The following is a 24327-nucleotide window of genomic DNA, read 5'->3' on the forward strand; positions in this document are numbered from 1 at the left end:
AATGAGCATAAACATTTGACATACTTCACTGATAACTTGCCTTTCAAAGCTGGGATTAAACTTAAGGAATTCTAACAAGCTGCTGACAAGCAGCTCCTTTCCTATTTTATGCCTTCATCTTTCAGCATAAAAGACTAGGCAGGAGGATTAAGAGTAACTAACAAAGTTTTTACCAAAACACTGTTATAGAGGGAAATTAATGTCACAGTCTCTATAAAGTAGCTAATTAATATTCATACTATATATAGAAGTAAGTTTGAAGTGCATTTTCCCCACCTATAAAACTACAAAAACATCCAAAGGCTTTCAAAACTGCTATAAAAATGATACAGTTCTAATTTTGGCTATCACTGTGTTTATCCAGCAACTTGCCTTTAACTGCTGCTCTGTATGGAAATTAGATTCAGGAATATTTGAAAGCTTAGTTACTCATCAACCATGGATATAAATTGTGACTTGCTGAGCTTACCATGTATTACATTCCAGAATGATTGCATGATAACTGTGTGGTGTTTTTTTTTTTCCCCTAGTCCTTTATAAGTATAATCTTACTACAGTGAACACTGAAAGCATGGTTTATTGGAATATGAAAATAAGACCCTGGAAGTTGGTATTTGTTCACATAAGGAACATGACAGCTAGCCAGTAAATTTTTCAGTGATATGCAGCAGAATTATCTGCCAGAGTCCTGACTCATAAGCAGCTTGCTGGCTGTATTTAGCAGCAGAGGAATGTTTAGTTGATTAGCTCTCCTATAACAATAAATAAGATACTATTGAAGTCTGTGGAAAGAACTGTTGAGAATTTCAGGGAGAGTGACATAATTGATGCAACACCTGATAGTCTCAATTAACCAAAGGGCCCACTATGAAACTTAATATTTCAGTTAAAAATCTCAGTTGGCAATTATGTCATCTCCCTTATCTAAACATCCATGGGGTTGAACTATTTTAAACTTTAATCTACACAATCATAAACAAGTGACTGTGTAATTACATTGTGATTCAGTGACTCATCTCACAAACGACCAATCTCACAAAAGCTACACAGAAGAACAAGGGTACATGCTCTGAAGCCTGAATTTACTCAATTGGTTTTTCATCATAAAGCAAATCTGTGTAACAATACTTTAAAAAAATAATAATGCACTAGAGGAGGTGCTCTAAGGGAAGCACTGTGAAAGTTCTTGCAGCACACTCCACTACCATGTCTGTTGTTTAGGTGTGCCTCTATACTATGGAGAGCCACAAAAACTCACACTAATCAGTACAGAGTCTAAGCAACATGAAATCATTGCTACTGGTAAGGTGCTGACTAAGGCTGTTGGTTTTTTCAGTAAGACAGAGGTTAACACTGGATAGTGCTGTGCATCAAGGTACTCATTCTCCCTTAGCCTGTTCAAAAATGCTTACAGTCAGTGTGTGTTTAAATGTCTTCCAAACACAAATTAGTTTTGTATTGTTAGAAAAAAGAAAATCTAAGGAACATTTTGCTTTATACAACACAGACAAGATAATACCAATCTACGTAGAATATCCAGAAAATTATTCCCAATGAATAAACCAATTCAACACACTTTCAGACTTAACTTCAGTCTGCTTAGAATGTTATTCAATACCTAACAAGCGAACATCAACAGTAAATTGCACCCTTGAGGGAGACTGGAAATTATAAATATTTTTTTTGTCTTTGTACTGAAAAGACAACTGTTTGACAGTGCTTTGAGACAATCTCATCTTCCTTTGATTGCAGTGAAGTTGCAGTCAGAATGTTTCAGGAGAGATTTTGAACTTAAAGTTAACTCATTTTTCCTTTACTTATAAACTAACTTATAAGCTAACTTAATTTTAGCTCAGTGTACTTTCAGTCTCTCAACAAGTAGATTCTTTAGAGAAGTAATCTCAAGAGTAAATGTAATTTGCTAATGATGACTAGTAAATATACTAAGATCAAATTAGTTTATAGGATAAAGGGGAACTGAAAAGGTGAAAATTGAAATCTGAGTTATACTAAGACCCTAGTGTTTTATGAATTACTTAAAAGTGCTCCAGAACATTATGCATTTTATAGCTATATTCAGTTCATTAAACAGGGGCAAAGAAAATAACTAACAAGACCACAAATGCCATTTAGAACTCACAGGACAATCTGAAAACATCTGTTTATTTAAAATATTGTATTAGATCCAAGAAGGACCAGAAAAACAAAACCATTTACCACTATACAAACTGATATGTTTAAGAGGGAACCTTCCAGAGAAGCTCTTCTGTTGTCATGAAACCTCAAGTACTGTGTCTTGATACTTCCTGTAAAAGCAAGGCAAAACACACCCCTTTCTATAGTTATGTAGTACAAGCCAATAGTACAACTAAAATATAGCCCCACCTCTGCTTGGGTCATCTCTTCAGGCACCTTTACCCACAAACAGACTGCACAAACGAGGCACATATGCAGCTTAAAAATATTAAACTACAAGATAATTTAGAAGTTTGCACACAAGAGAGCTTGGATTTAACAAGTTATTTGATTAATAGCACACTCACTAGGCTAATGAAACACCCAAGTAATCCTTGCTGGCCAAACATGCAAAAGCCTGGGAGATAAAAATTTGCTTTCATGAGCTGGAGCAATAAAGCTCTGTTATGTGGCAGTCTGTCATTAAGTCCTGAGCCTTTTCACCTTGGTTTTAATGTTTCTACATTAGCATTGTAACCTTTTGGTGGCTTAAGGATTAAAAAGTCTACCTCAGCCTGCAGTTTTGCTTCTTCACCTCACATGGCTGTTTTACAGGCCTTCTCACAGCTGTTTCTCAAAATTCAGCAATTTCCTCAGCAACCTAAGCCAAAATGAGGCAGCTGGGCCAGATCAGAGCAGGGAGCTGGACTCCCCAAAGGGATAGGACTGGTGATAGGGTTTCACACTGCCCTCTTGCCTATCTCCCCTCTTATACCAGTGCAGGCATTTCTGAAACCAAATCATAGGCAAGATCAAGAAACTGAGCTCAGGTAAACCCTACCAATACTAAATAAGCTGTGTTTTATACCAGATTACTTTTGCAATCTACTTAACAGTCACATGCATGTTTGCTGTACTGAAAAGTGAGCTCCAGGAGATAGGTAACAGGCAAAACCAACAATTTTATTTTAAGAGTACTGCCAACATCTTTAAGTGAAACTACCATGCAAATAAAATTTGAAGCAGCTTCAATTAATAACTATTGGTAGAACTAGAAAAGCTACATCGAAAAGGCAAAGTTAAACAAGTATTTCACAGCAAAGGCTTCAAAAATAACTGAACTATTACCTTCACATAATCAGTTCCCTACCTATGTATACTTCCAATGCCCTCAGGTCCCTAAAATGATTTATTTACTGAAGGGATGGGTGCTTAAAAGGCCTTGGAAGATTTCATGAGACAACCCACACACAGAGAATAAGCATTACTTAGACCATAGAACCCCAAATTCCAGAAGAGACAGTGAACATGGAGCTCCATGCCAGTGCCACTCTTTCCTAAGGCTGCAATGAAACCACTCTTAGTGAAGTGTAGAATGAACTTCTAGCCAAACTGGGAAAGCCTGACCTTTCTTGTGCCATTAGACACCTTTAGCAGCTGACTACCTACTACCTCACTGCCCTCTCAATTTCTTACTGCTCTAGATTCTCTTTCAGACACTCTTCTGAATAGTCTCGCTGCTCTCCAGCTGTCTACACAAACTGCAGAGCCCCTTCCTCGGCACTTGAACTCTTTCCTCCTGCTGCCTTCTCCTTGGAAAATTTAATCCACAGATTTTGATATAATTTCTATTTGAAAACTGTAAGATAGTCAGAAAAGTAAGTAAAAACTGGATAGTAATCATTCCTGTAATCTGCAATTCCTGTGCTGTGTGCATCACTGTATCATTGTGTCATCTTCCTATAATGCCTCATGCAATAGAGCAAGTACCTGTCACATGCTTGTGCTCATGCTTTCCCATCACTGAAGATTCACTAGAGAATCACAATGCCAGAGGGTCCTGACCCAGAAACAGGCAATAATACACACTGATCTGGCTGGCAGGCTTAACTAGCCCCCAGCCTATAGACCTTGCTCTTTTAGCACAATTTCAGTTCACCTTTAAAACACATGGCTGCAAACTGTGGCAGCCTGAGTGCAAACAGTGCTCTTCTCTAAGTCAAATATGGTAGAGACAGAAGGGTAAAAATCTTGCCAACTGTTGCAGAATAAACTGCAACATGAATTTCATGAATCAGAGTGCCTTTAGTGGAGAATTTAAGGTGAGAGTAACAATGATGTGGTATTATATTACTGTCAGTCTGGTAATCTCCCACTGCCCCTATTCTTTATGTCCCTGCAGACAAGTAGCTCAGCAGACTAATTTGGCAGAACACTACTCATTTAAAAAAAAACAAAAAAACAAACTGTTATCAGATGAGGTTGCTAAACAAAGACATTTTGCATGTGGATAAAATCAAGGAAATTACTACCATTTGTGACTCTGAGTTCATTCACATTTAATTTTTTCATGTGAAAAAATCACATTCTTGAGGGAAGCCTCGAACTCATCTTCAGATACTTATCTGACTAAAGATATACAATTGTGCATGTGAGTAGTAAGATCAGAGATAATCTTATTTCTCACTGGTGTTATTCTTTCACCACACTATCTTCATTCATAGAGGACTAAGTCAGCAAGCAAATAATTTAGGTTACATTATTCTAGAATTTTGCCTTTGATAATTAAATTTCTCGTAAGCAATACTTTAGGAATTAACAAGCACAAAAGAAAGAAAAATGCAGAGAAAACCAGAACTCCATTCATTTTTTGTAAACTTTATAAAAGATCATCTTTATAGAACTGTGCTAGTTGATAAAGAAGCATATTAAACTTCAGAGCTAGGCATTTTCCACAAGAAAAGATAGGCATACAGTTTATTTCAGTGGCAGCTCTTGAAGATTCTTATAAATTAAACACAAAGATTAAGTGAACCAAGACCGATATAGGGAGTACACCAAGTACATTCCTGCTCAGGGTAATTTTTCTTACTCCTCAAAGCTGCAATACCTGCTTTTCAAGATATTTAACTAAGTAAATACTTGAAATACAATATAGAAATTATATAATGAAATAGTATTGATTTACCTACTAAATAAGTGCATCATAGAAATAGTTGACCTCCCTTTAAAGAAGCTGTTAGGTCATGTAAAAGTACACACATTTAAAACATGCTCCACTATGCTCCCCAAAAATGATCTTTAGTGATTTACACCAATAAACAACATGTGCTACACCCAAGAACAGTTAAAACACCCAAAAAAATTTAAAAAAAAGCTTTTTCTAGCAAGAGAAAGTATTACTCATGTCTTGGACAGGCAATTACATGTTTGAAAATTTCTCAAGTTTTCACATAACTCTTCTAACTGAACAACCCGAATAAGAATTTCTTGACATGATCTTTAGCTGTAATCTGGCCTGCTTTTGTCCATCTGCCTGGGAGCTCTTCATCATCAGCTATTAATGCCTTAAACACATGTTTACTTCAATCAAAACAACCTTCTTTAATTACCATCAGAAACTTAGTTGCTGGAGTACAGGCTATGGTGAGATATACTGAAAACTATTCCACCAAGAATTAACAATTTTCTGTACTGTAGAGCCATTATTTACAAAGCTTTCATATTACTTAGAGAAGCTATAAACACAATTTGCACTTGATAGACCTTCCTTTGTAGACAACATAAACAAATTCAGGAAATTAGCAAGTAGAGCAGCCTGACCTTAAATAAGCTGTTCTGACCAGCCCTGGGCAATTACAAGGCAGAGTCTGCTAAAAAACGGCTGCAGGAGGATGTTTAGTTTCTGTGAATTACTGGGAAAATGTAGAAAAGCAAGATAAATAGAAAGGCCTCTGTTGCTAAATATGGTCGAGAGAAGCCACATTGTAAATAAAAAGAATAGTAAACAAAAGGAGTTCATATTGAACTGTTCAGGTTTGTTTGAGAAGTAAATTGTGCTGTGAGATAAGAACATCAAAAGACATTTTCTAAACAATTTGGGAAACACACCACAGCACGATAAGCTGTGCAACTCAGCCATCAGTCTTTAAGAAAACACAACAGGCAAGAGAGTCCTCCAGCAGCCTCAGAACAGGAAAAAAATGGCCACGTATCAAAGAAACATTTTTTGTAGCCTTCCACAAAACCACAGGAAATGATAGAATATGTTCTCTGAATTACACTGTCAGATTCAGACAGTACATAGGTATTTAGTGTACAAAACACTAGAGATAACAGGAGAGGTGTAAAAATTTAGTAGCTTTTACTAAGACTTAAACACTCTATTCAAATCCACAATAACTTTTGGGATTGGATTGTAAATCAAAAACACACACTGTTGTTAAAAGAGATGAGGTAGCACAAACCAATAATATTAAAGCATACACTTGAAAAACTGAAACATAGTGTTTCATAGCAATGTTACATTTTTTTCCCTCTCTCTGTATAGATCATCACTAGTTGTTTCATCCTGGGAAGAACACAGTACTGTAACACAAGACACAGCTGCTTTCTATTCACATAGTGTAACTGTGTCCGAACACATAAAACGTGAAAAAAATGGAACTACTAACTCAGAAAGTTCTGTATGATAGCCTCTGAACAACTGCAGTTGTTTTATGAATCAATGGCAGCTCCCTCCAACCAGGAAAAAGGATTTGGAAAAAAGAACAGAGATCCATGGGTTCAACTAAAAAAGGATTTAATGAAACAGCAATACTAACGTTAACACTAGTACAAACAAAAAGGTATACTGAGCCTGAACAAGCAGGAAAGCAGCCCCTAGAAACAGAATGCTGCAGGAACAGACAAAAGCAGAACTAACCTTTCTTTTGGGCAACCTTCTCCCTTTTTATAGTGAGCATGATTTGGGTTACACATGTGGCCAACTCAGGGCACGTGCCCTGGGTTTTGCTCCTCCTAGATTAAGATCCTGGCTAGCTCCAAACTGCTGATGGCCTGCAGACCATGGCTGGTCTAGGTTTGTGTTCTAGCAAAATGAAGAGAGGCAGCACTAAGGTTATTCTATGGAATAAGTAAACTGGTAGAAGGTGGGTTGTTTGCTAACAATACTGAGAAATTACCACCAGTTGCAAAGGTTAGATAACAGTTGTACTCATAGCCATGTTTTATACTAGGTAAGACTACAGATTGATATTATAAAAGGAAGTGGGAGGGAAGAGTCTAATTTATTAAGTAATTATTGTGTATACTAGTTACTTCATATGTCAGCTGCATCTTTTTCTTGTTCTTTTTTTTTTCTTTTTTTTTTTTTCCTGTGGGAAAAGCCCCAAATCAAGAGATTTCTTCCTACTTACTTTTTACGCTATCCTCTGAAGTAATTCTGTGCAATTTGCTCATACATCTGTTGTTTCTAGAAAACATGAATGGGACATGAATGCTGTTTTACTGTTATGTTAAAACCTGAATGTAGAAAACTATTTGGAGAAGAAAAACCTAGTTGTCATCTAAAATTATAGACTAAGTGGTAAAATAAACACTTAAACCAGAATTCAACTAAACTAATTATATGCTTCAAACAAAGAAGATACTTGTAACAAAAAGTAACATGTTGGAAGACATAAATGTTAAAAAGCAGATTGATGTTTTGATTCATAAGTATTAGGGGAGGCTGACCAGGAGCAAATTAAAATCATCAGAATTGTTCAGATTAAAACTATTATTCAGTTTATTTCTGGATTTATATAAGTAGCCTCTATAGTTTTAATGTGTAATTTAATAATGATGTATTTCTTTCTCAGTTGCACCCTGTGATAGGACAAGGGGCAATGGATATAAACCACAGCACAGGAGGTTCCACCTTAACATGAGGAGGAACTTCTTCACTGTGAGGGTTGCAGAGCACTGGAACAGGCTTCCCAGAGAGGTTGTGGAGTCTCCTTCTCTGGAGACTTTCAAGACCCATCTGGATGCATTCCTGTGTGACCTGCACTAAATTCTATGTTCTTGCTCTGGCAGCGGGTGTTGGACTAGGTGCCTCTGGAGGTCCCTTCCAACCCATAACATCCTGTGATCATCTAGCTTCAACACTTTAGGTTTTAAATTAGAACTGGACTTGGTAAGTAAAGTTAAACTACAGATTTGGTGTGGCCACAGAGATCATTACCTTACTAACATATGCAAAATGAGAACTTATCTTAAACAATAGGTGGGAAGCCATCTGCTTCCTCTTCCTATAAATACATAGAGGCAAAATGTGTAAGCTGACTTAAAATTGAAATGTTATTAGGCTAATAAGTGAACCATTTGCAGCCATCTCCCAGCTGGTTAAAAAGAAAATCTAGCTGCACCCACAGAAAAATAACTTTGCTGAAGCTGTAATTCTTATCCACTTATAGAAATGCTGTGATTTTAATTAACATTTATGATACTGTTCACGATTGTAACTCGAAATGTCACTTCAATGGTTAATATATTTTAATGTACTTTGAAGTCATTAACAAATTTTATATAAATATGATTGTAACTTCTTGTGACAATTTATAGAAACACTACAGAATGTACAATTATTGCCTCTATCAGGCCCATAAATTATTGCTTTAGATTAAATAAAGCTTTAGAAAAACAAGGAGTTCTTGGAATTACCAGTGAGTGGATTTTCTCTGGATTTGGGTTTGTAAATAAATCATATTTATTAAATAGTCAGAGAATGTTTTAGAAAGTCAGGTTATTTTGTCAATAGCGAGTATCTATTCATATGCAAATAATGCTCTAAATTGCTTAGTAGTTAATACTTCTAATCCTGTTTTCCCACCTGTTAAGATAAACTATATAACCTGTGATTTTCTTTTTATTATTTACCACATTCTCATGCACTGCAAACAATCTTTGACTGACTTCTGAAGAAATATTGAGGTTATTGAAAGTTCCCAAATGCAAATAGATTCCAGCTAAGCTGCAAAAAGGAGAAAAGGGCAGGAGAGTAAAAACTGAGTGTAATGATGACACTGACTGAAGAGACAAAGCAATTTGAAGAAACAGCTCAACAGGAGTAGTGAAAGGATTGTGGTATGTTTTCTGTGGTAGAGTGGTTGTGTTAATGATATAGAATTTCTGGATGAAAAGCTGGGAAATGTACTACTGGGTGACTGAGCAGTGCGCTTCCTGTCTGTGGTTGAGTTAAATACTGTCTGTTTCTCTTGTGGCAGTACACAGAAGGATTCTTTTGTTTTTTCCCCCAGTGCACTTAGGACAAAGGCTTCAGTGTTGTTAAAATTTCTTCTTCAATACTAAAACCGAGAAGAATACAACATTTCTCAAGGACTGAAATCTGAATAACTGGTTTGGTGACCACTCAACTAGGGTTGATTTATAACTGCTGTTGTTAAGAAACAGCCTGTGCCTTCTCTGGCAAATGTAAATTCTATTGCTGAATTTATAAATCTCAGAACCCAGAACTCTTTTTCACACAGCCTTGGACTCTGTGTCTTCCAAAACCTTGTCTGATTGTATTTTTTGTATGTTTGGAGGGAGGATGCTAGAGCAGTAAGTTCTTATACTGCTGGGTCAGCCAGTGATCTTCAAAGGCCTATTTTGTTCAAATTGAGATATAAATCCGCACATGTTTAGGGGAGGCTCAAAATATCTCATGCCTATCAGTCTATGATTAATTTGTTTTAAGATGTGACTTTTTTTTTTTTTTTTACAGTCACATTTGCAGTTTACTGTCACTGTTAGCTGTTGCGGTTATATGACAGCGTACAAGATTATGTGCAAAAACATCTGTGTAGCTGTGGCCTTTCCTAGTTGCACATTTTTAATATGTGAAATTATTTTTGTAAAATGCATAGTTTTAAAATACATTTTCTTCAGTGATTAAGCCAAGTTAAGAGCAGTTTGTACAACTACTAGTTTCCACCGTCAAGCCATATTATGCTGCTCCTGGAGACGGGCCAAAATACTGCATTGCAAACTGACTGCCAAAATGATCTGAGGTTTGTGTGGTTGCCTTAAGCAGAGTTGTGGCTTTCTGGTTTGTTTGTTGTTTGTTTGTTTTGAGGTGGAGATGCTTTTCCCTTCGTTTTCCTAAATGAGATAGTAGCATTATTTCATCTCACTCCTTTTGCTTAGAATTGCCTGCAGAGTTTACGTGCTCATAGATCCTCAGTGCATATATGGAGTATTTATTTCTTGGTCCTGGAAACTGTTAAAACCATCCCAATGCAAAACTACTATTAAAATGCTGTAATATGACAAAAAAAAGATTAAAAAAAAAAACATAGTGGGTTTTAACTTCTGCTGAAGAGGCTGTGAAGTAAATTTAATGATGCTTGATTTATAACTATTCAAATAACAACTCTCCAGAAAATCCTGTAGCAATGTTTCCGACAATTCGAACAATTTTAAGTCACAGCTAAGCACTCCATGTGGAGGCTTGCAGAATATTTTTGAGTTAAAATATGTGACAATAACTGTGCTAACCATTTGTCCCAGAAGAGCAGGCAAATGGCAGGAGGAAAAGAGGAACTAAGAATACTTCTGTGGTAGCTCTTTCATCACATCATGTAGTTATAGCCTGATGGTTGCATATCTTTTCTCCATCACTTAGACAAGGGTACAGTTATTATTGTATACAGCAACTAAAAATACTAAATGCTTTGTGTTTTTCTTTCAATGTAATGTCCCTGAACCTGACTTCAGTGCTTTTTCCCCCCTGTTCTGCTGAATATCATGAATATATTCTGGGTTTTACTCCATCAGTAATGTGTGGTTGTTTCGTTTTTTTTTTTTTTTTCCCCAGTTCTGCCATGTGCATTTTTTTCAATCATGCCATAAAGAAATTTCTTTTAATGTTCTCTTGAATTCCAAAAGTCAGTCCAACGTAAAAGTTTTGCTGAACACTTGGCTGAAGCAGTATGAGTAGTATCATGACAGATTTGGAATTCTGTGTATAAAACGCTCTTGAGCACGTAATAGCTATACTGAACTAATAGTGCTACAGAGTTTGGATTAAAATCTCTTACATTTGCTTACAGATACATCAGGCAGTTGAAAACTCTTCTCTGTTTTCTCAAACTCTGGAATAACTGACCTTTCTTCTCCAGTTATGGAACATTTAGAATGGAGTAACTTGACAAGTGCTGGTCTATTTTATCATCTACTAACTTCAGCAGCACAGATTCTCCTCAGATTTTAACACCTTTGCAAGTTTTAGAGCTGTCATTTTACTTGAAAGCTGGTGTTGTCAGATTCTATTGCCATGTTTTTACTGCTGGATATTTAAAAAAATATTTTATCCAGTACTCAGGTAAGCCTCAGGGATTCATGAGAAATGCAGAACGGTACATGAAATGCTTTAATCGTATGTATTAGACAGAGATGGGAAAGAATTTACTGTACAGATCTCACTAGCTTTTTTAAAAGAGTAAGTCCACTGAGGAAGCAGTGCTGCCTTGGGTCTCCTTTTGCAGGGCAATCTAGGATATTTATATCAGAATTAGAACTCCAAGCCCTTGTCTTACCAAATAGGTTCATAATTGTTTTCATGGGTTTTCTCAGTGTAACTTAACATGCATAGACTCAGCTATACCAAGTCTGTGTTTTTAAAATAAACTTAAGACATCTGTCCACGAGCTGTCCAGTAATCAGGCATGTGATCCTTGTTTCCACTCCACACTGATGCTCCTATGCTGACAGCTTTAGTTTGTATAGAGAGAGGCTCAGCCAATGGGACTCCCCACTTCATAGGAATGGTTTAAGCGATTTTTTTCCACTGTTGTGAACCATGCTCACATGTAGATGACTCAGAAACAGGAGACTGGAGTTCTCAAATCAGAAAAAAAATCCCGTCTTTCTGTTTGTGGCAACAATAGTTCAGTTTTAAAGAAAGTTATCCTTTGTGTCTTTTCAAATATGACAGATGGAAAGACACTTAGCCAGCACCACCTCAATCGGAAAAGCTCCCTGTGTGGTGTCTTGGCACTCAGAACACAGGGCCGAGCACCTGCTGCCGGAGAGGATCAGATGGAGGCAAAGCTTTTCTCTCGAACATGTACTGCCACGGCCATCGCCACCGTCCCGCTTTCTCCAAAGCTCGTCCTACCACTGCCGGCTCAGGCCGCCTCAGCTCTTCACAGTCAACTTTGAAAGAAGACGAACAAGCATCGGCCTCAGCCCTTCTTCCCCCTGAAGAAAGACTCAGCTGAGAGCCATCGAGGCAAATCTGCCTACACACTGGCTTCGTATTAGCAAAGCCAGGGCCGGTCAGTTCTGTCCCACACTTCACCTTTCTAGCGGGCGTTTCTGCTCGAAACAGCCGACTGCCGACACTTCCAAGCGCTGGTCCCCCAGCCCTCCCTCCAGCGAACAGCAGACCCCAGGGCCCCGAACCGCGCGTGCGCGCCGCGCCCGCACATGCGTCACTAGGGCGTCGGGAGAGGCGCATGCGTGGAGGTGTTCGGCGTCTCTAAGGCGCTGGATTGGGAGGAGGCGACGGTGTAGTACGACCAGGAACTGCTCCAGCTGCGGCTGGGAGGGGACTGGGAGACGCCCGCCGTTGCGTGTTGGTCCTATGGGGCCTTGAGGATACAGCCCCGGCTGGAGAGGGCTTTTCGGTTGGAGCCGGTGGGAGGATGGAGGGTCAGGCGGCTCCGGGAGCTGGCGGCGGCGAGGAGCCGCCGAGCTCTGGCAGGATGAACTCGAAGCGGAGAGGGCGCGCCGCGGAAGAGGAGAGCCGGAACAAGCCCAAGCTTGTGAGCGTGCTGTGGGGCTGGCAGGGGGGCAGGGGACGGGCTAGGGGCGAGCAGGAAGGTGGCGGGGTAGGAGGCTGAGGTGCCGGTTTACTGCTTCCTAAACAGAGAATCTGGGGCGGAGGGGCGTGCGGTCGGGCCTGAGGGTGCCGTGCTTTAGGAAATTAAAGGTTCTTTTTGTAAAACGCTGTGATGGGGGGGTTGGGTGCTCTTTTAAGAGGGAGGTGACAGCTGGAGGGGGGCGTGCTGTGGTAATGCGCCGGGGGTGGTCGCTGACAGGAGCCGGGAATTCCCATGTTTTCCATGAGGGGTGTGATACGGGAGGCTTCCTGGCGGGATACTGCCCGGGCCGTTCCTTTGAGAAGAGGTGCGGTAATAATTGTTCCATAAGTGGGATCTATTGGTGTCACCTCTCTTCTGCTCCCCTTCTGAGTGAAAGGTCACAGGTCGTGAGTTTCTTTTACTGCTTGTGTTGAAGCATCCAGAATGCCTGTGGTTGTGATGCAAACGATTTGCTTTCCGAGTGAACTTTGGAATGAATGTGAAATAATGTGAAAATCTGGGTATTGTCCAGTCTTTCTGGAGAGATCTGACAAGTGTTTCAGCACACACGTCCTCTTCAGAACTGAAAAGTTTGTTCATCATGCCAGTGCTTTTTCACATGAAAGATGTTTCTACTTACAGACCTGATAACTTGTAACATAGGTACACTGCAAAGCCTGTGACACTGGGCTGTATCTCGCTTCATAAATGGAGTGCACCAAAACCAGTTACTACAGCAGTGTTTACTTTTAATTGTTTACTTCTGTTAAATTGATTTAACTTGAATCCACTCATATTAGTTCAGTTCTCTGGAGGATTTTCAAGAGCAGTAATGTAGTGGACACTTAAAACTTACCTAATATTAGTTATTGAGGAGAGTACTACTTAGAAACTTTATGCAATCTGTGCAAAGGTTTTCACAGATGGTGATAAAACTTAAGTCAACATGTGCTCCCATCTTGTGCTTCTTTCATATAGTCCAGGCTGATTAGCCTGAGAATGGTGGAGTTTTTGTATCACTTAAAACTTAAGTTAGTATATATGTGGTAAGATGTTAAATTCATAGTTTAGGAGGCATTGAAAAGTTACTGAAAGTTACCATTATTTAAAAGGATAACAGAAAGCCAGAATATTAAATGACTCAAAGTGTGCTTATATTAGAATGACCATGTATGTGTTAGGAAAAGATAACCAAATATGATGTTTTATTTTGTTTTATGGTGTTATTGGAAACAAACTCAAACTTCCTTGCATAGGGTGAATACAAATAAACTCCGTAATAAAAACAAGATGTTTGTTTATATTATTTCCCAGATAAAGCAGTAAGGAAGGCTGCTTGAAGGGGACTTCAGGGAAGCGCTTTAAAAATCACATGGGAAAATGCTGCTGTTGGAAGCTGTGGGTACAAATGTGAATTGTGCTCTAGCAGAGGAGACCACTTTGTTGTGGAAGAAATAAATAATTAAAATTGCGTAGTGAGCTCAAAATTGTATTAAACAGGACAACTATTTCTGTTGCATGTTCATTTTAGTTATTCTAGAATCACTAGAGTAGAATTCTATTGCTATATTTAGTGGAAAAAGTATATTATGATAATATTTGATTTTTTATGTAGTCACATGCCTTTGTTTTTTGATGGGAAGATTACAGTCCAGCAGCAAAGTCGATTGGAGTAGTGGTGTTGCTTGAGACAGATAACTTCCAAACGATAGTTTTGCCCTGAGAGAAACTGACTAGCCTTAGAAATTGACTAGCCTCTGATGCTCTAATTGAGTGAATGGGCTGAAAGGGAAAGTAGATCTGTTTTTCTTCTGGGCAGGATGTACACGTGGTGTGTGAAACTGACATGAAGAGGGATTTACCTCTGAGGAAGAAAAGGGATGGGATTCAGGTGTGTTTGAAGTTGAGACTGAATGGATAGCTAGCTTTATCAATTACTAAGAACAGGACTGTAATTAGTGAAAGGCTTCTTCCATTGTATAGGACAGTAAACTTTTTGAATGTTGCTGGCCTTTATTTGGAATGAGGAACTGGTTCTGTGGGGGCTAGAAATATCATTGGGTACTCTGAGAAGAATCTTACTTGTACCACATCCCTGTTCTCCTCACTGCAAGCAAGATGAAGGTATATTTGGGACTTCTGTAAGAGAAGCCATGCTGTTTGTACAAGTATTGTCACTGAGTTTGTATACAAAGCTCTTCAGAGTTTGGTGTGCAGATTTTCCTGGTTTGGTTTCAGAACTTACAACTCATAAAGTTTCAGCAGAGTTATACAGATGAATCAACCTGCAGTTGTCAGTGTCAGTTTGTTGTGCATGATTCAAGGAACTCTACAGTGTGCTGAGAGGAGCTTGTCTATTTTTCAGAACTTATTTCACACATCAAGTGGAGTGCTGAACAAGGGCTTGGTGGGAGAAGCTGTACAACTACATGTAACAGAGGATTTATTTTTAGTTCTTGGCATAGCAGCTGAAATTAAGCAAATCATTGGGAAGAAATCTAGGGGAATGATTTTTGTATGATAGACTAAAAATGGCTCTAGATGACAGGGAGCTGGGAAAGCTGAATTCGTTATTCTGGGGGAAGGGAGATTCTAGAAGAAGAATAAGAAAGTTGAAGTTTTTTGTTTCCCCATGCTTTCTCCCATCTGAAAATAAAGGGTGACCTGCAGAAGCATAGTGGTTGGGTGGTTCTTCTGTTTTTTTTTTGTGTTGTGGTTTTTCTGAGGACTGAAGACAGATCAATGGTGTTTATTCCTGATGGACAGGAAGCAAAACTAGGCTGTCAGGAGAAGATCTACACTAGAAAAGAAAATGATGATTGAAAGTATTTTTCTGTAAGATACTTGATGTATATGTATGCACACAAATAACTGAAGATGGGCTATATTAGGGCTATTAATTCAGGTTACTTTTTCTGCTTTAGGTAATTTTGAGTCATTCAATTTCCATACATTTGTTGAATGTGACAAAAGTGTGCAATGAGAATTTAGTTCCAGGTTTTATACTATTAGTGTGTAAACTGGAGTATTTTCCTGTTACTCGATGTCTGTCTTATGAGTACCTTTGACACATCACAGCTGCTGAAAAAGCTCTGATTTAATATTTTGCCCTCATCTTTTGCTGGCACAAGGACTGGAGGTGGGAATATGTGCTTGGTGGTTTTGCCATTATGTTTGTTTACAATGAAATGGGCAGAAAAAATGAAATTGTTTTGGCAAACAATCATCTGATCTTGTGCCAGCCCTGAGAATAGGCTGGCATGAGATGGCAGTGAGCACTTACGTTCTTAACTGGATTTGGCAATGTGCTTGTTTTGCTTATTTGAAAGTATGCTTGTTAAACTAGAGGAAACAGACTAAATTGAGGTTGTCAGGGAGATTGCTGGGATTCCTATGTTCATTAATCCTTAACTTAGATGTTTTCTCTCCTTAACACTTCAGTATCACATTGGAAGTACATAATTCTGTTGGGTACCTAGAAAATCAGTAAGTGCTTGAAAGTGTCAGATCTAATTTGATAAAGTTATTGTAGCTTAGCTGACCTTGAAGTCTTACAGGGTTTTTATCTTTTAGCTGACATGTTAAAGACAGACGTTCTATAGAACTTCATGGTAGACAGAGGTTACAAAAAGGAGCAGGTGGGGTCGCTGGAGTGGAGACTTAATACAGGGGTGAATCATTTGAAGGATAGTTAAGCATTGGTTCACTAGAGACACTGGAATCCCGGTCCTTGGAGATTTTCAAAACCTCAAGACCTGGTCAAAGCTTTTATCAGGCTGATTTGACTTCAGTGTTTGCCCTGCTTTTTGGGCAGGATTTTATACTGAACTGAGAAAGGAATGAGATCCTTTCAAGCATTCGTGATTCTATCAATCGGTACTTGAAAAAAGGTGTTGTAACAAGATTTGTGGTGCTTCCTTGCTATTAAAACTTTGGCTAACTGGAAGTTAATACAGTCAATGGTTTCAGAGTTGTGTTTTTTATTAATTCAAGTTAATATATTGTATTTTAGTATTAGCATAATTAGAAATATTTCTGTGCATGTAGTGGCCCGTGCTGTGCTGTAAGTATGCTCCATTGCCTCCAGGTTCGCTTCAGGTTTGTGGGGTAGTTGTGCAGTTATAGATACAAATGACAAACTGAATCTCTGAAAGGAGCTGGCATCTGAGACTGATGCTGTCTTTAAAAGTAGATTAGGAGAAAGATCTTGTAAACATGAAAACCAACATCAATTGGAGAGCAAGTGCGTTTGGTGATTCACATAAGGGGCAACCAATACCTTGTTTTAAAAGCAGAACTTGTTTATGTTTAAAATATAAAGTATTTTAAACCCCATGAGCATTGAGATGAATCAAAAGCTCCAAGTGCGACATTCTGAGTAATGTGCCATAAGCTGTCATCAAACAGTGGAATAAAAGCTTTTATCAGTTAGCTTGAAAAAAGAAATAAACCTAATGTGCTTGAGCGGATAGGTTTCCCAGCTCCACCCATATCAGTGCTGGAGCTGATGAGTGCTTTAAATTATGTGTCAGTAGATTCAGTCACTGTCAAGCTGTGTGCTGCAGGATCTACATTGCACCATCACCTTTAACTCCTAAGGTGGTTTGATGTCATTCTCCTGTGGAGAGAGAATGTGCTCTTCACACATGACCCATTTAGATGTTTATATACTGCATGTGTGAAGTATGAGTCAGGCTGAGCAGAGATTTTTGGCAAATGAGTAAAGATCATGTTGTCTCTGAATAAAGTCAGTGCATGCCTGCAGAGGATTCGTACTTTATGTGGATATCTGAGGAAGAAGTGAACTGAAATTCTTGTGTTTTAGGAGACATTTGGTCTTACCAGGGAAAACCTGAGATATTCCAGCAAGTGAAGTTAGTTAGGGTGCAACTGCTACTGAGAAGTAAAATTACTGCTTTGAGCAAATTTTGTTCTGTGACTGAAAAGTATACTGAGGCATGACTAACATGGTAGAGCAGAGCATGCCTGATGCTGTTGTCTAGCACTTAGTGTGAATTGATATTAGCACTGTTTAAATGAGGTGATGGATACAGTGATAAGTCTATCTGCTTGTGGTAATTAAACTTCCTGAACTACTACTTGTAAGACAAAACCTTAAAGCCTTTCTGCACAGTACAGGAAGCTTCTAAAAAAAAATGCATATTCCACCTAGACAATGCGAATGACAGTTCAAATATAAATCATGTTTTATGTGCTGTGGTGCTGAATATCCAAGTTCTTTGAGACGAACTTTTGTGTTTGTAAAGCATGATAGTGACACTGTGATTGCTGGTGCCCTGGTAGAAAGAAAAGATAGGCTTAAAAACTTTGAGTGGTTTGCAAGATAACTTAATCTTTAGAGGTAAGAAGTAATGGTTAGTAACTTTCTTGTAATTCTTTTTATCATCAAAGAGATAGTGCTTGCTGCTGAAGCAACTGAGAATTTCAGTTAGTTATTCAGTTCACTTGTTCAATCTTAAAATCACAAGAAGTTAGGTAATTACTGAAATGAATGTTTTTATGCAGTTCCTTGTAACTTGTATATCTTGGCTGTTCTTTACATTCGGTGTTTTATTTTGATCATTTAGTAACTTTATTTTGGAGGAAATACGTTTTTAGTTATAAAGAGCTATGGTGGTAGTACAGATCATTTGGAGAGAAGATTGATTCTTGAAAGGCTTTCTTTAGTATTTGCGTGGCAGTTTATAAAGTTTCCGGTAGACAAAGCTCATTTGTTTTAAACTTGCATGTTATTTTTTTAATCAAACTAATCTTTTGCTTTGGATCTTGTGAATCAATTAGCTTTTTCCTACCATATTGTTGGAGTGAGCATCTCTGTTTCCCACGTTCTATCCTATTAAATAAGTGGAATCTTGCTTGATGATAGTAACATTAACACAGTCTACAAAGCAAATATATTTTACTCATTAACTACTAATTAATTGTTTGGTGAAAGGGTGAAATAATAGTTTTTTTTTGAGGCAACAGGGTGGACTTAAGTGGCTTCCATACCCACGCTGGTACTCTGCTGGCAGGTTTTTGTGTGGTAGTGGATCATGAATCCAACCCACTTGAAAAGTCTCCTTTATTATTTGTTCTTTGGTTATTTTCTAGAATTAATGAGACTAATGTTAGAGCACACCAGAATTCTTGATTTTTTTTTTTTTTTTAATTGGTTTGTGGTTGTATGATTGTATCTGCTTCTCAGCTGTCTTCTAATGACAGTTTTGTAGTTGGACGTGGTGTGAAGCAGCACCTTGTGTGCACATGGGCATATCTGAAAAGGATCTGCTATGGCACTTAAATGGTACTGTAACCTACATCATGATATAAACTGTAAACTCATTTGATTTATGAAAATTGTGAAATACCTTGGAAATTCAATTCTGGACAAGCCCACACATGGGAAATGTATGGTTTTGATACAGCTGCTGAAGGTCTTTGGTCCACCTGGGTGTGGTAATATTTGGTCTTAAGGTGTAGTGCATGCTGTAATATCACCACACCTTCACTGTTATATAAACCAAAAATGTTCTTGAGAGTTTCTAATAGGTGCAGGCTCTTCCTGTATAAACATGAAACTGATTTATTTTATTTATTTCAGACTGTTTCAAGGGAGAGTGGGGAAAGACAAAATTGAAAGTGATGCACGTGCTGAATAGCTTTCTTGTAAGGTTGCTTTTTTGGTCCTTCTAGAGATTATCAGAGTAAATCATCAGTGACAAGATGGCATTGGAGAAAGTATTAGGTATTCTGAATGTGATGCATGTTTGTTGCTTGTGTTGTCAGACATGGAGATCATCAAAAATGGAAAAAATGTTTTTAGTACTAAAATAGTTTAAAATTGGTACTTCATAACAGTTAAGTGTGTTTTGAAAGTAGAGAACATAGATGTAAAAAGTCACCAGCTCATCAAAATAAAACTGGAAAGAATCCTACCTTCTGTTCCTCGGTGTTCGTGTATGTAAATATTTGTTATTAACCTAGATACTCCAACTGCTCTTCTAATTTTAGTGGAAATATGATGTAATTGCTTTATAACAAAACCAAAGTATTAATATGAGAATAGATACAGGAGAACTTGCTTGAGTAATGTGAAATGTTCAGAGCAGTGCTGCCTCATCGTTTAGAACACATTTCTAAAAAAAACTTCCAAGAGTTAAGTTTGAGGTGACTGTGGAATAGTACTGTAGAATCCCAACACTTGGACCTGTGGGACTGTCGCCATACATCCAGTAAAGCAGCAACTGTAATTTTTGGTTATGTAGGCTGAGGGAATTTCGATAAAGGCAGTGGTGGATGCAGTCTGGCTTGAAGATATCCTATGGTTTGTTTATTTTTTTCTCCCCCCCATTCTCCCCCTAGGATTTAGCTAGTCGTATGTTGATATCATTGTCTTGTATGGGATTGCATAAACAGAAATGCATCATGATGTGTATTTAGGCATGAGAATGAGAGGAAATAACCACAGACCTTGAATGTTCTGGAGGGATACCCATTTGTCACTAGCTGTGTGGTTACAAGTGGCTCTGTATAAACTCATGTTGTTATCTGGGATGGCTGAACAAGACAAAATAAGTACTTTGGTCAGGAAAAATATTAGTTCTGCGGTCCATTATTTTCAGTGTGGTAAGAGCTAATGATGGTTGTTAGAATATGACCTTTGAAAGATGCGTGTGGGTTTTGTTACAGCTTTGTGAGGAACAAATGCTAAGCCAACAGGAGATGTCATTAGATTCTAGACTCCTAAAAAGAGATACAAGTAGTTCATTCTTGTACAGTGTAGAGTTTCTTGCTTTCCTGTGGATGCTTTGGTGCTTTGTATTCTCCTGTGAATTATTTTTATGCCCAAAAAATTCTGAGGCTTCATAATGGAGGCTGAGCCTCACTTCTGAGGCTTCATAATGGAACTGTGTTGGATGTTTGCAGCTGTAATTGTGTGAGTGCATGAGTAGATGAGATCTTGACAGTTATGAATAGTTGAAACTGCTACATGCAATGTTCCAGTTCCATTGGAACAGGTATTTGCATAAAGAAGAATATAGATGACAGCATATCAGGCTAAGCGTAAATCCTGATCCCATATGCATTGTAATTTTTATGCCAGCCACAGAGGGTATGTTAGAAACAAAACATTTAAATACAAAATCTGAAACTCAAAGGATAAACCCATGTCTGCTGGCCAAATTCAAAAGTTAGCACCCAAAGTCAAATTAACCAAGATCCTTCAGTTTGTGTCTATGCCTCTTTGCAAGCATTTAGATGTAATTTTCTGTAATTTTGTATCTAAATTTACATACAGTGAGAAATGTTCTCATAAGCATTGCAAGTCTTTGCTTATAAAAGCCTTAGTTCCTGGGAGACTGAGTGAACTAATGAATATGACAGATTAGCAGAAGGTAGCCTTGAGACAGAAGTTGCAACCCAAGCTTCAGTACTGAAGGACCTAGTAACTGATTTTATCCTAGTCTTGGTGTAAATACCATGCTTTAGTTCTTCCTTTCCACTCTTCTGTGGCAAGTGGATCTTCCACTACTGTGTCAACAGAAAATGTGAGGTGCAGAAATAACTTTATTCAGCATGCAATTTCTTGGCTGAGCTGGAATTGTACCAGGAAATGTCTGCTGCAGTCTCTAACCTTTACCAGTCTCTGTTTTTGGATATTTTGATCTCTTCCAGCAATGTGATTTTATTTTCATTGTCTAGTTTATGTAGAACTAGGGAATACAGCTGTAAAATTTGGGAAAATTTCTATCTGTAAAGTGGATATATAACTTTCATTTTCATATTTTGCAAACATGCATTCACATTTTAACTTCAGACAAAGCTTGGGTGGGTAAGACAGGCTTCCTAAATCCATTAAGGTTAGTTCACAGTATTCTGTTATTCAAACTAATTCCTGAATGACTTACAAGATAAGCAGTGATCCCATCAGTTAACATTTTATCTTTAAAGACAATTGTTTTTTTAATTTGTGGGAAAACCTTTGAAAATTCGTGGGAGTGTTCATAGGTAACCTAAGCACATAACTGCACTTCAGTATTATGGTAAACCATCTTTTTTTTTTTTTCTTAGATGCTCTTTGTGTGGAAGATAATTCTCTCTAACTTGTTAGAAGCATCTGTAATCCTCCTGAATTCCTGTTATTGCTTAACAGGGAATTTCACCTGTACTGAAGTCAAATGATTCTATTTGCTTCCTCATTATTATGTACAATGTAATTCCTCTCTATTCACATGCTGCTTCCTTTCCTCTTTCCTTGAAGGTCAAATAACTGCCTCAGGAAGCTGTGATAAACAGGAAAGAATAGGAAAAAGGAACAGAAACCTCTTGTGTGTGTCACAGCAGCTATATTTCAGTTTCACCTGATATGCTTTGACTGTTAAGTTACCTTATGGTCCATACACACAGATTTTACTCCATCTAGATTTCTGTTATTCAAGGAAAAGTCAAAGGTCCTTTGCTGTGGTGGCAGCATTGCTCATTTTTCCAAGTTTTAGTATTATATCATTTATTATTAGGGAAGAAAACAGTAACTTTACCATAAACTTTTTTTTTTTTTTTTTAACTGTAGAGATCAGTTACTAATCTTATTCAGTACTTGTTCTTTGCTAGGAAGTCTGTCTTGGAAGACAGACAATATTATTCTAGAGAAGCTGTTGACATGATCCCTGTGACCGTATGTTCCAAGACTGCTGGGCACAGACAAAATTAATAATGTTCACAAGTAATTCCTGCTTCTTTGGCTTACTCCATCCCTTCCACTGCCAGTTCCTTTGTGGGATGTGTTTTGGTTGCTTGGATATTGTAGTAGTTTCCTTGCTATTTAAAAAGCAACCTGAACAATGCAAATATATGTCCTCACTTCCTCAAAGTCTATCAAAAGTAAACCTCTCCAGTTTCAAGGAGGTGCCTAGTAACCAATGAAGCTCTTTAAGTGTATCAATTCTCTCCCAAAAGATACATTCTACCAGTTTGATCCACTCCCCAGGTAGTAGCAGAGGAAAATTCAAAGAAGTTGTGACCCTTATTTCTGTGACACTTATTTCTATGGTACCTGCATGAGTAAGAAGTGTTCTACAAAGCCAACAACATGCTAACTTAGGAATCTTCCCAAAACTATCGCTGTGTATAACAGAAAGTACATAAGAATTGTCACTTTTGTGGGGGTATTGAGCTGTACTTGCAAAAAGCAAGTAATCAGGAATGGGGGAAAGAAAAAAAAGCGCAAAACTACTCAAGATTTTTCTCAGATCAGTTTCTCAAAGTGCTTTGTGCTTCGTTTTTCAGAATGATTTCAGAAGAGCTCTCTCACTGTCAGGTTAACTGGTCATTACTCATCTTGAAAGAAAAAACTCGGTTTTAACAAGAGATTAATGCCGGGTTCAGAGCTGCGTACTTATAAAAGGGTGAAACAAACTAAGACTGCACTTCAATAAGAGTGAAGCAGAACCATGTCATAATAAAAAAGGTGTCACTCTTTAGAAAGTGAGGTCTAAAAGGAGATGGCCTGTTCTCACTATTATTAATTGACCAAGCTTGGTAGTTTTATAATAGCTTTCACTCAGTCTGAGCAGCTCTACAATGTGTCTGAATGAAGAGATAAGCCACTTGTGCACTCAGGAGAGCCCAGAACAAGGAAGGAAGATGAACAGCAATTTGGTGCACATCAAGTATTGCTATCTAGCAAAACTGGCTTTGTTCTGCCACTACACTGAAAGCAAAGAGCTCAAATCTGCTGCCTATATCTAAGCATAAAATTGACACAAAGCCTGCACTTAGTATGTCAAGAATTGTTTTGACATAGTTATTCCAGTTTAACTGTTCCAGAATGTTTCAAAAGCACTTCACAATAATATCATACCAAAAAAGCAAAACCAAGTTCCTTAAAAACTCAAAGCTCAGAGCTCAAACAATTGCATTTTTAAAAACAAGCAGCAGAGATACAGGGCTGAATATGGTGCTGACAGGCACACTTGGCAGGCAAGTAACAGGTGTGCAACCAGTACAGTAAGCATCAAAAACATCCACTTGCTGCACTAGGAGCGGTTCTGTGTTCTTTTGTAATTAAGTCCAGGAAGTTGATCCAGTGACTATCCAAGTGGCTAGACTAGCAAGTCATCTACATCTCCTTTTTTCCTAGGAAAAAAACACTTCCTAATTTTGTTCCTTGCTGTAGATGCAGTATGCAGAATATGCTGATGCTGACAAGCAGTCCTACCCAATACCAGCACAATAGTGACCACTTGGACAGATGGTTTTTTGTCTAATAAAGTGTATTTGGCACTTTTTACAGATGCCAAATATATGTACAGAAAGCAACATGGGCATATCAAAGGGTTTTTTTTCCTTTCTTGTGTGTATTTGATTTTTTTTTTCCCCCATGTTTTTGTTAGTTTGCATGGTGGTTTGCTTGGTTTGTTTGTTTGTTTCCATAGGATGTGTCCCATAAAACCTTCTGCTGCTTAATGGTTATGCGATGCCACACACATTCTAAACTACAAAAACCAGATGTTAGAAT

General features: G+C 38.0%; 1 protein-coding gene across 1 annotated transcript in view; it reads left to right on the forward strand.

The window, feature by feature from the left end:
- The first annotated feature begins 12647 nt into the window (after nucleotides 1-12647).
- DIAPH2 (diaphanous related formin 2) overlaps nucleotides 12648-24327 on the forward strand; it is a 221794-nt gene continuing 210114 nt past the window's right edge. Inside the window, exon 1 of the mRNA XM_054388824.1 lies at nucleotides 12648-12767. Coding sequence (XP_054244799.1) covers nucleotides 12648-12767 — 120 coding nt within the window. The remainder of the gene's footprint in view (nucleotides 12768-24327) is intronic.

Source organism: Indicator indicator, chromosome 17, assembly GCF_027791375.1.
Source record: "Indicator indicator isolate 239-I01 chromosome 17, UM_Iind_1.1, whole genome shotgun sequence".
Classification (NCBI taxonomy): Eukaryota; Metazoa; Chordata; class Aves; order Piciformes; family Indicatoridae; genus Indicator; species Indicator indicator.